Here is a 12,832-nt window from a genome sequence, read left to right as displayed (position 1 = left end):
GGTTATTCAATTTTTTGTTTTAATTAGACCAAGATTTGGAGGTCGTGAATGTTCAGGAAAATCATACCAAGCAAAACTCTGCAATCTTCAGGTTTTGTATTTGTATTGCATTACAAATTATCAATCTGTAGTTAGAATATTTGTATTTTTAAAAACACTGCTCAGAACCTAAATCTTTACTTGCTCATTTTTCAGCCCTGTGTGACCAGCCAACATCAGTTTTACCAGGAGCAATGTTCTGCAACAAATAAAAATCCAGTTCATGGACAACGTTACAAGTTTGTACCATTTACAGAAAGTGAATCAGGTAGTTGAACTAATAAATCACTACTGTATTTGCAGGGAATATTGGCAGCTGTTTTATCAGTAAAATACATTAGATGAATAAAGATTTTTAACATTTCTCATTTTGTTCGCACTTTTACTTTCTAAGACTGCAAACTAACCTGCCGAGCTTTGAACGACAACCTAATATATACGCGGGCTGAAGCAGTTGCAGATGGATCGATGTGTCGCACGCCATCCGCAGCCTTCGAGTCAAGATGTGTAAAAGGGGTGTGCGAGGTATTGAACTGACATTATGATATACGTAACGTAGAATACCACGCAATGAGTGCTAAGGGACAGTACTCGAAGTATAAAGATGGTCCTCATATTTTTATGTGTTACTTTTTGTTTCTCTCTGTTTTTTTTTAAATATGTTGTTTTGTTTTTGTTTTTATTTCTTATTGATATTTTTGTGAATAATGGTTATCTTTTCTGTTACAATTTAAGGGCTTTGGTTGTGACGGCATTTTAGGATCGCGGGCAAAGTTCGATAACTGTGGAGTTTGTAATGGCGCGGGCAATGCATGCACGGCGCATTCAGGAAAATATACAGAAAATCATCCAGGCGGTAATACAATAATTTAAAGCACATTATAAATATAATCATTTTTAAAAAATGGTTTGAATGAGCTAGTCCTCTATTTTCATGCCAGAGGAAATAGCTTTGCATTGCCAAGTACACGGTGAGGCCAAAATTGAATGACTTTTCGAATATAAAAGGTTGCATAATACTTGTGTTTTAGAGAATTGTTATATATATGCGTAAATCCATTACAAATGGTCGATAGCCTCATTTTAATGAAAAACAAGATAAACTTTTAAAAAATGCTTATGTTCAAATTAGCCTTTCTTCCTCGACAGCCTTATCGATTTGTTTTGCGAAGAGATAAGGCCACACCAATTTAATTTGTTGTCAGGCTCATGCGCTGGTATTTAAAAATATTATACAAATAATATAATTTTAGAATTTCCGCACTTGAGAAATTCCGTGCTAGTACAATTTTCTGTCATCCTTAGACTATCAGTAAGGCGTTGTATTCTCGACGTTACATAATTAGCGTCTGAAATTTACACAGCCTTTCATTCACTGTTGAAATATACATTGGACACAAATTCGGGCGAATACCAAAGAGTGTAGCAAGGATCCAATGATAACGTTTCGTACGGCAAAGAGGTGAAGCTTTAGTAGTTTTACCGTTGTCAACAACAATTTAAAGTTTTGATGTTATATATAATTTCTTAATGAGAATGTATGTCGCCATTTGAGACACACTTATTGCAACCACTATTGAAATAACGAGCACTATTGAAATAATTATTTCAGTAGTGGTTGAGAGTGCATATCAATAATATACATAGGTTGCAACCACTATTGAAATACGACCAGTATTGAAATAATTATTTCAACAGTGGTTGAGAGTGCATTTCAATAATAAAAATAGGTTGCAACCACTATTGAAATACGACCACTTTGAAATAATTGTTACATTAGTCTTTGAGAGTGTATTTCAAAACCAACCACTGATTGCAACCACTATTGAAATACAACCACTATTGAGATAATTATTTCAATAGTGGTTGAGAGTGCATTTCAATACAAAACACAGGTAGTAACCACTACTGAAATAACGTACACTATTGAAAGAATTATTTTAAATAAGTATTTTGATAGTTACTGATAATAATCCAATACTAAACTCATATTGCAAGACTTACTGATATAACTTAATATTAAAAAATATAAGGATTAATTGTTCATGATGTTTTCCAAAATTTTTAATTAATTTATTGAGTTAACTATTAAAATTACGACTACTTGTGAATGGTTATTTCAAAAGAAGTTGTAAATACGTTTCAAAACACCACAATTTAATCACCATTGAAAGAACAGCCACTATTGAATAGCTATTTCAATAGTGTTTGAAAATTCATTTCCAAAATAAGATGTATCACTCTATGCAACCAGTATTGAAATTGCGACTATACTATTGAAATAGCTGCATTATATTTCAAATGTTAATGAGATTACATTTCAAAAACAACTCTACATTATATTCCTTCAACTATCACTATGGTTATAAAAGTCATTTAAGCTAAATCTTTCAATAGCGGTTACTAAACTACCTATGTTTTGTATTGAAATGCACTCTCATCCACTACTGAAATAATTATTTCCAATAGCGGTCGTATTTCAATAGTGGTTGCCACCTATGTTTGTTTTTGAAAAGGACTCTCAACCAATATTGAAATAATTATTCCAATAGTGGCCGTATTTCAATAGTGGTTGCAACAGACGCTTATTACGTAATGTCGAGAATGTCAAGCCTTCCTGAAAGTCCAAGGATGACAGAGAATTGTACTAATTTCAGCTCTAAATCTTCTAAATATTTTTCGTATTTAAAATCTGCTTACTCTACAAATAAGAAAAAATCATAATTGTCCGCGCAATTTTTATTACGTCTTAAAAATTTTGCCTACCAAAAAGTATTTTTTTAATGCTCACCCCACGTACAAAAAATTAGATACGTTCCGCCTAACTCTGTAATAAAACAGGTTTATTTTAAGAAATTAATTTTTTTCCCGAGAATTCATGAGGGCATGAACTACGGCGCTTCATGCCGGCATATTTCTGATGAATATGGAGGCGTGAAGCTTTGTAGTTCATGTACCTTATAAAATGTCAGAAATAAAACTCATTTTTTATAATTACATTATTTTTCTGATGCCTTGTTACATATTTTCATCATTCAACGATCATTTTTGGAGAAAAAAAGCACTATTTTTGACTTGAATTACATCACATTGGAAATATTCTTACTCATCCCACGGTGGTTATTGAGAAACTGAACTTTTTCTAATTTGCAAGGAATGTTAAAATATTTAGAAATGTAAACATTCCTATAGAAACTTCTAATTTCAAGCAATGACTTGTATTTACTTCATTAATGAATTTTGCCTATTTTTCTGCTTTGAAAATTGTCATAATTACAAAAAAATCCATCTTAATTTCGTTTCGATGAACTACTGGTGCAAACCAATTTTCTTTCCTTGTTTCGTCCTTTAGGCTATCACACTGTGGTAAGAATACCCGTAGGAAGTACTGGCATTACAGTGGAAAACAAGAATGGCTACAATTTTATGGGTACGTCGTTTATAATATTGCAGAAATCAGGGCATCAATATTAAAGCATAAATAGAAATATATATCAGGTTGTTTTCCCCTTTTCCGCAAATACATGTTCTTATACTGTATTAGAACTACTCTAAAATTTCGAGCACTTTCTTTTCTGAAAACCAATTTTAAAATGTTCGATTGCTTTCTTATGTTGTATATTATTAATATATTAATTAATTTTAATTTACGTTAATAATCGTCCTGGGCCAATTTTAAATTTGCGTACAGGCAACAAAACCAACAAAATCATTTTGGTATTGCAATACACCAAAAAATAAAGTATCTTTTTCGTAGGGTTAAAAATCAATGGACGAGGTATTTTTGGACAGAACAAGAACAAAGCGTTATCTGGTACTTATGGTGGATCAAGGGTGGTGATCGAGTATCGTGCAACTCCTGAAAAAATAGAAATCGTGGGTCCTACCACTGCAAATGTAGAGATCGAAGTATGTTGAATGTGCAAGTAGGATTATATATGGAAGACAAATTTTCTCATAAACAGATAAATTAGAAAATTTCAAACATTTTAAATATTTTTAAAACTACACCAGGTTTATCAGAAATTTGACGCCACACAGTATGTTGGTGTAGCTCCAGACATCACGTATACCTATCACAGCCCTAATGGTGGTTCATCAGGCCATGATAACTTCAAATGGCACGTCATCACTGGGCAATGCAGTGCCTCGTGTGGAACAGGTTTGTTTGTTTGGAATAATTAATAGTTGTTCAGAAAGGGAACACGACGATTGTAATTTATAGATCTACAATGCAGATTTTCTTTCTTCTTTCATGAGTAACATCATTCCAAAATGGAAAGAGTTCGGTTTTATTTTTAAAATTTCAAGTATAGTCTAATTAAGAAATGAAGTTAAACTTAATTTTATGAAAGTTTGAACTTTTTAGGCACACAGTTGAGGACTGCGAAGTGTTTCAGAATTAGTGACAATAGTAATGTGGAGGATTACAATTGTGACGTATTTCAAAAGCCCTCAGAAACATCCGTATTTTGCAATATCCACGCGTGCCCCCCAGAGTAAGTGTAATGTTACTTACAAATCTAAACGACTTTGCTTAACTTAACTAATATTTACTCTACAAATATATTTGAATAGGAAACTAAAACCGAGAATTTGTCTGTTCTTTTACCAATTACAACTGGAAAGATTAACTGTAAATTGATCAACTTTTAGATTTGATCAAGCCATAGAGGCTCTGATGGGAACAAAAAAGAAAACATTCACATTTGAATAATCGAACTCTGGTACTCAGAGAAAAAGTCGTCCAAAGATACCAGATATAAGATAAATATCGACAGAAAATTTTATAAGTTCTGTACTTCAACATATCCGTGCTATTCAAGATATCGATATCCAAGCTCCGAAGTTCAACTGTACATTTTATTGTAAAAAGTTCTACGTAAATGTTGTAATCTTGCAGTAGCATGCATGAAAGCCAACATATACATATTTAAAAGGAGTTTAAAACTAATCATCTGTTTTTACTGTAAGATGGCATGCGTTTTCCTGGGGACAGTGCAGCAAAGAGTGTGGGGGAGGGACCCACACACGGAGAGTACAGTGTGTTACCATACAAAGAAACAAATTCACCGCGGTATCGGAAAGCCAATGCAATGCAGCGAGGAAACCCAGAACTAGCGGGACGTGCAACACACAGGCGTGTGAAGTTACAGGTACAATTTCATCCCAAAAACAATATAATTCACTTTGTGATCGATTTCAACAATGACTATAAAAAAGGAGTTAAATAGGAAAATTGGGATCTTCAAATATTTTGTCTTTTTAAGGTGTACATATAAACTCTTTAGAAGACTGTTTTCAATACTTTAAATTAACTTGAAGCATACTCAAAAGCATTTTAAGGTGTACATATAAACTCTTTACAAGACCGTTTTCAATTCTTTAAATTAACTTGAAGCATGCTCAAAAGCATTTTAAGGTGTACATGTAAACTCTTCACGAGACCGTTTTCAATTCTTTAAATTAGCTTGAAGCATGCTCAAAAGCATGGAAAGAAAATTGTTATTTTAAAAAAAAATCAGTTGCAAACTTCATATTGAAACATTCAATTAAATAATATATATAAAGAGTTTTTTTTTTTGCTGAGAGACAGATATATCTTAATGGAATTCTTAATCATTCATTTTTACCACATATAATTACATCGTTTTGCTTTCAACTACACTTCAATAATGCTGTAATTTTATAAAGGATTTATTCTTTTATCTTCCTCGCTTTATTCAACTGCATAAGAAATCTTATATAGCTTTTTAAAGGAAGAATTTTTTGCTTATACTTGCTTACGACTTGCTATGTTCTGTGGTTAAGGAGTTTGCTCAGATAAAGTGGATTGCCGTGCCTATGGAAACCAGGTGTGCTCCAAATATCCAGAGTGGTCCAGGCTGAACTGTGTTAAACATTGTAATTTGTGTCCAGAAGGTACTTCTGCTTATACATAATGCTCAACTATATTAATTGTGCGTTCTTTTCAACTTCCTCTATTAAATATGAACTTTCTTTGATTGGTTCTAGTTAGTAGTTTTCTTTGATATTCTTCCACTTATTTGTTACATGTATGGTAAATTCGATAGTTTTCAGTGATCATGATTTTTCTTTATATTTATGTTATATAAATAATGTTATATAAATATGATTGGTACAGCTAAACCATGTGAGGACCTTGAGGATTGTCCAGCTTATGGAAGTAATGTTTGTACAGAGTATAAAGACTGGTCACAAATCAACTGCAGAAAACACTGTGGATTCTGCAATTCCGGTAAACCATTCGCTCTCTTTAAAAACATCATTGTCGTTTCAGAGAAGTAATAATTTGAAAAGAGTATTATAATATTCTAAAAGCATAATCGATTATATTGATTTGCTTTTAAATGTATCGTCATTAGAAGGCAGATTTTCCAACTTTATAATTATACAGAATATATAATTTATTTGCCAGTCCCACTTAGGGCATAACATAGATACAGGCATAATTTGTAACACAAATGAGGAAAGAATATGTAATGTAAAGAAGGTATATGATCTTTATGTAATGTAAATTAAGAAGGAATGTTATCTTCATTCATGATAATTGTGAAAATTGAAAAGCAAATTGATTGTGCTAAAATTATCGGCGTAATTTGATAAATATGAGTGGAGGTTAATTACTCTTTTGTTAATTAAGGTGGTTCCAATGTGGTGGGAACAGGTGGGACCTGTTCAGACAAAGTCAACTGTGATGAGTATGAAGATGATATCTGCACCAATCCTCAGTTTGCTAAATGGTCCCGAGAGCAATGTCCCAATTGGTGCAATTTATGTACGTTTTTTTTCTTTGATGAATCGAATGCATTTTTTCTCTGATAATCTTTTCATTGAAGAGCCTACACTTTTAGAATCTGTTGCTTTCTTTATTCACCACTATCAGATTAATGTTTATTGGTGATCTTAATTTAGAAGTTTTTAAATCGTTTGAGGCAATTTTGTCTTCAATGTAATAAAACTATTTAAATCTGCCTATTTTCTTATATTTAAGGCGAAAACACTTCGAGTGGATCTGGCAGTACAGACACACAGACGAATAATGATCCTTGTCAAGACAAAGTTAAGTGCAGTGAATATGGAGGTGACGTATGCACAGCATACGGACCATGGGCACATAAAAACTGCGCACGTCACTGCAAGTTTTGTCAACGTATGTGAATATATTTTGAAACAATTTTTCAAGTTTGCATTTTTAATTTGTTTCCATTTTAACTGTGTCTGTTTAGGAAAGTTTTGTACATTATTGACTTTTTTCCTTAGCATGTACGGATAAACTGTCTGATTGTGCTGACTATGGAAAGAGCTCATGTACTGGAAATTATGAAAAGTGGGCAAAACAAAATTGTAAACTTTACTGTAACTACTGCGATGGTAAGTAGACATGTAATTAGAGTGTTTAATTGATAATACTGTTTGATCGATGTCTTGTCAAGTAATGTGAAACATTTAGATTTATATATTATATTCATATTTAGCTGTAAGTGTAAACACAAGCTCTGGAACATCGCACCAGGGAAGTTCAAATCATGCAAGTAGTAGCAGCAGTAACAATGTCCAATCATCATCTTCTAACGTTGCGAGTAGCGACCCCTGTCGGGATGTAGAGCAGTGTAATGAATATGGTGATAATATTTGCATTGAGTATGAGCCATGGGCAAGGAAAAACTGTGCACGTCACTGCAAATTTTGTGAACGTGAGTTTTTGAATTACAATTGCCTTCTTACTGTTTGTTTTCTTTTTATTTGTGTTTCCGATTCCGTATGAAGCTGAAATGTAAGTGATGACTGCGTACAGTTAAGAAATAATTGACGTCATATGCTATATTAATGCATGGTGAAAACGAATTTCTAATGCTTTTGTGAATACTATAGCATGTAAAGACGCGATTTCGGACTGTGCAGCATATGGGAAAAGTTCTTGTACAGGTGTTTATGAATCATGGGCGAGAAAGAACTGCAAACTGTATTGTAACTATTGTGGAGGTAAGACGCTTAATTTCTTACAAAAAGTTTTTAGAATTCAGAAAACTGATAAATTACAATAACAATCATGTTTTAAATGTATATGAATTTTTTTTTATTACTTGTGCTTTTTTATAAGTAACAGTACTTCATTTCTATTAGTATATTAATGTACTGTTCCATTTATTCCCTGTATAAGGTGGTTCCCAATCAGACATTCAAAAAACTACAAAAATAGTAACAACCACTGCCCCAACAACACCCGCTGCTGTTGATACTACTATTTTAGTCAGCAGTGACCCGTGCAGGGACCTTGAGAGGTGCGAGGAATACGGAAGTGACGTATGCACTGGGTACGCAGCCTGGTCCGAAAAAAATTGTCGCCGTCATTGCAAAATCTGCCAACGTAAGTTTTCGTCTAAAGAGGCAATGAATCCATAAATTCTTTAATTGAAAACCAAGATAAAATTTTAAAGCAATGTTGGACATAAACGTAGTTTCAAGTATGATCAATTTATTAAAAAAAAAAAAATACAGGGCATGTATTCTGGTCCAAGGAAAAGTAGTTTTAGATGTCACTTTATGAAAGAATTTTTCACAGCATGCAAAGATGCAATAAAGGATTGTGCAGACTATGGTAGACAAGCGTGTACTGGTGGCTATATTCCCTGGGCAAAAAAGAATTGTCAACTGTATTGTAACTTATGTGGCACCGATACCACAAGTAAGTCTCGGAACACTCGTGTATAAAGAAAATGTTTCGTTTTAATTTTTCCATTTATTTCATGTTAACTGTTTACAATGCAGAAATGACTGTAACCATTTCATCAGTATTGTACGATAGAGTAAATTTGATTGCATCTTTAGAGAAAAGAAAACTTGTGTACTTGATCATTACAAAAAAGTGTTGTATTCCTTACAAGGAAAAAGAGTAAATTTACTCATGTACTGCCGGGAAAAAAAATCACAATATAAACAAGTTTACATAATTTTATTACATTGACAATGGAATTCATATACATATGTGAGAACAGAACTGCAATAACGTGGAGTGTTGAATTAAACACTGTGAAAGTGATTGTTCCAAAGCCGTACGTATGCTTAACGCCGGGTAACCAAAAACACAAATCGAGAATTAATCTTTTCACCCTTTTCGATCTTTTGCTGTGCCAAGTCCATAAAGTGGAACAAATGTCGTGCATCGGGACCCAACTTCAATTCCTCTTCTGATACAGTATTGTTATCCTCCTGTCCTTCGTTGTTACTAAAATCCATCTTCCATCCAGCAAATTTGTATCCTATCAATCCAATCAATGTACACAATAGTAAAATGCTGGCAAAGATAAGAACGTCTTGCCAGATAGAAAGATGTAGGTCTTGAACATCTCTATTATGAGGATCAAGACGCAGGACGTCTTTTTTCTCGGTGGCTTCATGCCCATCGTTGCTTCCTTTCAGCTTCTCGAATCCCAGTTCTTCCAATAGGGAATTGTAAGCTGGAACACTACGTGTTTTTGATAAGTGATCTGCGTGTATTGGAGCAGTATAACAAAAGGGCAAAGTCAGAGCCGCTCCCAAGACAAAATATTTAGACTTCATCCTTCGTTACACTTACAACACTGTTTGCTACACTTTTAGAAGTATGATTGTGACGTCACAGTACTATTTATAATGTAAATGTATTGTGACCTCATAACAATCGGGTCACATGTCACGTGACGAATTTGATTACGTCATAATCTCTATACTAAATTATTACAATCGACCACAGGCACTTGTTTCGGAAATAAATTTTTAACCTATGGTATAATAATTATTATACCATGGGTTAAAAATTTATTTCCGAAACAAGTGTCTGTGCATTCGACACATCACTCGACTTGACGGAAAAGGCCGAGTGATGTTCCTATTGATACGCATCATCTCGGGTCTTTCCGTCAGGAGTCGGGAATTTCATTGTTTTGACATTCATATCAATAATTACATATTTTTAGCTTCAGGTATAATTTTGAAACAGTTGATTAATAGCCTATTTCAGGTATTAGACGAAACAGGAGACATTAATTTTCCTAATTTTTGCTTAGACCTTAGAATATATTTTTGTATTGATGTCTTTTATCATCTTGAAATGGCCTCTGTCTGCGTAACACTGGTCTCGCAATGTTGTTTACCCCTTAGAAAATGTTTTCGTAAAGCGTTTTTGTCACACGTTAAGTTTGCTGATCGGGTATGCAACACAGGACTCAACTTCATGTTTCTGTTCTACAGTTTACTAAATTGAAGGACGTCCACCCATGGTCAATAAGACAAGAAATATTGCGTTTGTATATATACACATATATATATATTACATGTTAAATGATACGAACAGTATTCAAGATCAAAAGTCCATAAAACAGTACAAAATAGGAGCAGAGCAAACACGGACCTCCAAAACATCAGAGTTGGGATCAGGTTAAAAAAACTATGTTTTAACAAATTTCGCTGATATTCAAAAATTTAGATGTATAGAAATGATTAATTAAATTTATTTATAGCAACCACTTCTACTACAACAACTACTACTACCACCACTACTACCACCACAACAGCGCCACCTACAACTGTGGTAGTCAGCAGTGATCACTGCCGTGACAAAATCAACGACTGTGACGAGTACGGCGATGACGTGTGCACAGCTTACGCTTCGTGGGCAAAAATAAATTGCAGAAGACATTGCAAATTCTGCCAGCGTGAGTGCTAAGGTTGTACAAAATTACGTCAGAAATGAGAACGGATTGGCTTTTTTATAAACTAATTCACTGCAACATTCAAAAATAAGATGTAGCCTTATATTTAAAGTTTGTCCATTTGCAATAATTTTATTCTCTTAGCAAAAGAAAACAAATTGAGGGAGATTTTTTTCCCTTTTTGTTTGCAGCTTGTAGCGACAAGTTGTCAGATTGTGCAAGCTATGGACGAAGTGCTTGCAGGGGACGTTACGAAAGCTGGGCCAAGATAAACTGTCAGCTGTACTGCAACCTGTGCGAGTCAAGGACTAAACGTAAATACTCTAACTGGTCCTATACACCTCGATTGTGTTTCAATTTACAAAGATTTGTAGGAAGCCTCTAGAAAGTAACTTTATCTACATGACGTAAATTGTGTCATTTGTGAGTAAAATATTTTTTTGTTTAAATTTTTAGGTTCTGCTCTGCACGTTCAAGCACCAGAGAAAGGTGAATTTAATGATGATCGTTTAGAGTCGGATTTGATAAACATGAAAGACAATAATGAAATACTTTTGGTTCCCAGTAAAAATCCTTACAGTACCGAAATAAGACTAACGGAACCAGTAACCCATAATTCGGTTCCGTCCAAAGTTCATCTCGTTCCCGAGATTGTTAACAAGAATTCTGTTGGTGAGGTTCCAAACGAGGGTGGAGGAGTGCCGCTCCGTCCAGTAGAGGAGTATTCGGAGGGTCGTTTACCCTCGGGAGGGAACAGTCTGGATATAAACGAAAATATCCCGCCGGAAAAATTGAACTCCAAGGAAGAAAGTGTGATCGATGAAGTTCAAAAACTAGAAAATATGGTGGAGGATAGCGCCAAAATGTGAAAACTCATAACTTGTGAATCTCTTGTTTTGGAAAAATTAAAAGATATTTTGTAAATTTTGTAAAATGGATATCAATTCAGATCCAAATTATAGTAGTAAATTTTGTCAGCCTGCAATCAATTTCAATTCTTTCGCGTATTCTTGAGATTAAAATTGTTTTCTAAATAATAAATTCAAATTTACATTTAGTTAAAGCAAAACATGTGAATAATCAAGAAAAAGAGGAGTCAACGTAAGCTTATTGAAAACGCTATGCTGTAGGATAATGATAAATTATGTTCTGTTTCTTTACGTACAAATGCTACGTAAGATAAGAGGTTTATGGGACATATCATTCACCTGATAACATGGGCTACGTAAAAACAAATCAGCTGAGTATTGGAAAATTAATTCGGGGGGAGGGGGGATTTTATACTACTTCAGAATGCCACCGAATCAATATACTAGTAGTTATAGCTTACATGTATTAAACTTGAATCCCTTTTACCCAAAGATACTTTGTGGCAAGTTCGAGTGAAATTGGCCCAGTGGTTCCTGAGAAGAAGAAGAAAATATGAAAAGTTTACGACATCGACGACGACAGCAACGACGACGACAGACAACGGTCAAATGATCAGAAAAGCTCACTTGAGCTTTCGGCTCAGGTGAGCTAAAAAGTGTTTGTAAAACACTGATGTTTCCGTATGGCTGCATGCTCACGGCTAAGGTTTAAGATTCTCAAATGCGAATCACACTACAAAGGCATGGTCAAGAGATAAAAAAAAAACTGGTACCAAAAGGAGGTTTTGTCAAAATTTAGGAATACACCTGCGAATATGAATAACATATTCACAAGTAATGGTATCTTTCATTCCCTAGTCAAACGGTCAAAAACTGGTACCAGTGTTAAGGTCTTGTCACAGGAAGTACTTTTTGAAATATGAAAGCCCTAGCAACATTGTGCTGAAGGTTAAAGATTTTCAAAAGTTGGTCGAATTCCGAGGTCAAGGTCAAAACTATTGGTACCCAGGCCCTGGGATCATGAAGCATCTTAGGCTTACGTCAAAATCTTTATGTTGAAGTCGAAATCAAATTGAAATATTTCTAATTTTATTTTGTTACAAATGTGCTTTTTCTGCGAATATTAATTCAATTAAGAGATAACTCTAATTTTTTGGTTTCATATGATAAATCAATTGGCTTGTGTGATAATTTGCAGAGAGGTTTAAT

General features: G+C 34.0%; 1 protein-coding gene across 1 annotated transcript in view; it reads left to right on the top strand.

The window, feature by feature from the left end:
* The window catches only part of LOC134233365 (A disintegrin and metalloproteinase with thrombospondin motifs 6-like), a 37,169-nt gene extending 25,417 nt beyond the window's left edge, over positions 1 to 11,752 (top strand). The window contains exons 14-34 of the mRNA XM_062715330.1: positions 28 to 91; positions 196 to 307; positions 434 to 564; positions 775 to 895; positions 3,392 to 3,469; positions 3,797 to 3,948; positions 4,054 to 4,201; positions 4,409 to 4,538; positions 5,014 to 5,195; positions 5,851 to 5,961; positions 6,185 to 6,298; positions 6,704 to 6,838; positions 7,055 to 7,213; positions 7,324 to 7,434; positions 7,539 to 7,757; positions 7,936 to 8,046; positions 8,225 to 8,431; positions 8,627 to 8,749; positions 10,563 to 10,757; positions 10,946 to 11,068; positions 11,211 to 11,752. Of these exons, the coding sequence (XP_062571314.1) occupies positions 28 to 91; positions 196 to 307; positions 434 to 564; positions 775 to 895; positions 3,392 to 3,469; positions 3,797 to 3,948; positions 4,054 to 4,201; positions 4,409 to 4,538; positions 5,014 to 5,195; positions 5,851 to 5,961; positions 6,185 to 6,298; positions 6,704 to 6,838; positions 7,055 to 7,213; positions 7,324 to 7,434; positions 7,539 to 7,757; positions 7,936 to 8,046; positions 8,225 to 8,431; positions 8,627 to 8,749; positions 10,563 to 10,757; positions 10,946 to 11,068; positions 11,211 to 11,623 (3,139 nt within the window). The 3' untranslated portion in view covers positions 11,624 to 11,752. The remainder of the gene's footprint in view (positions 1 to 27; positions 92 to 195; positions 308 to 433; positions 565 to 774; positions 896 to 3,391; positions 3,470 to 3,796; positions 3,949 to 4,053; positions 4,202 to 4,408; positions 4,539 to 5,013; positions 5,196 to 5,850; positions 5,962 to 6,184; positions 6,299 to 6,703; positions 6,839 to 7,054; positions 7,214 to 7,323; positions 7,435 to 7,538; positions 7,758 to 7,935; positions 8,047 to 8,224; positions 8,432 to 8,626; positions 8,750 to 10,562; positions 10,758 to 10,945; positions 11,069 to 11,210) is intronic.
* Positions 11,753 to 12,832: the final 1,080 nt, after the last annotated feature.

Source organism: Saccostrea cucullata, unplaced genomic scaffold, assembly GCF_032062105.1.
Source record: "Saccostrea cucullata isolate Sc308-1 unplaced genomic scaffold, CSIRO_AGI_Scuc_v1 ctg636, whole genome shotgun sequence".
In the NCBI taxonomy this organism is placed as follows: Eukaryota; Metazoa; Mollusca; class Bivalvia; order Ostreida; family Ostreidae; genus Saccostrea; species Saccostrea cuccullata.
The sequence above is the reverse complement of the archived record's forward strand: the minus strand, read 5'-3'. Positions and strand labels throughout refer to the sequence as shown.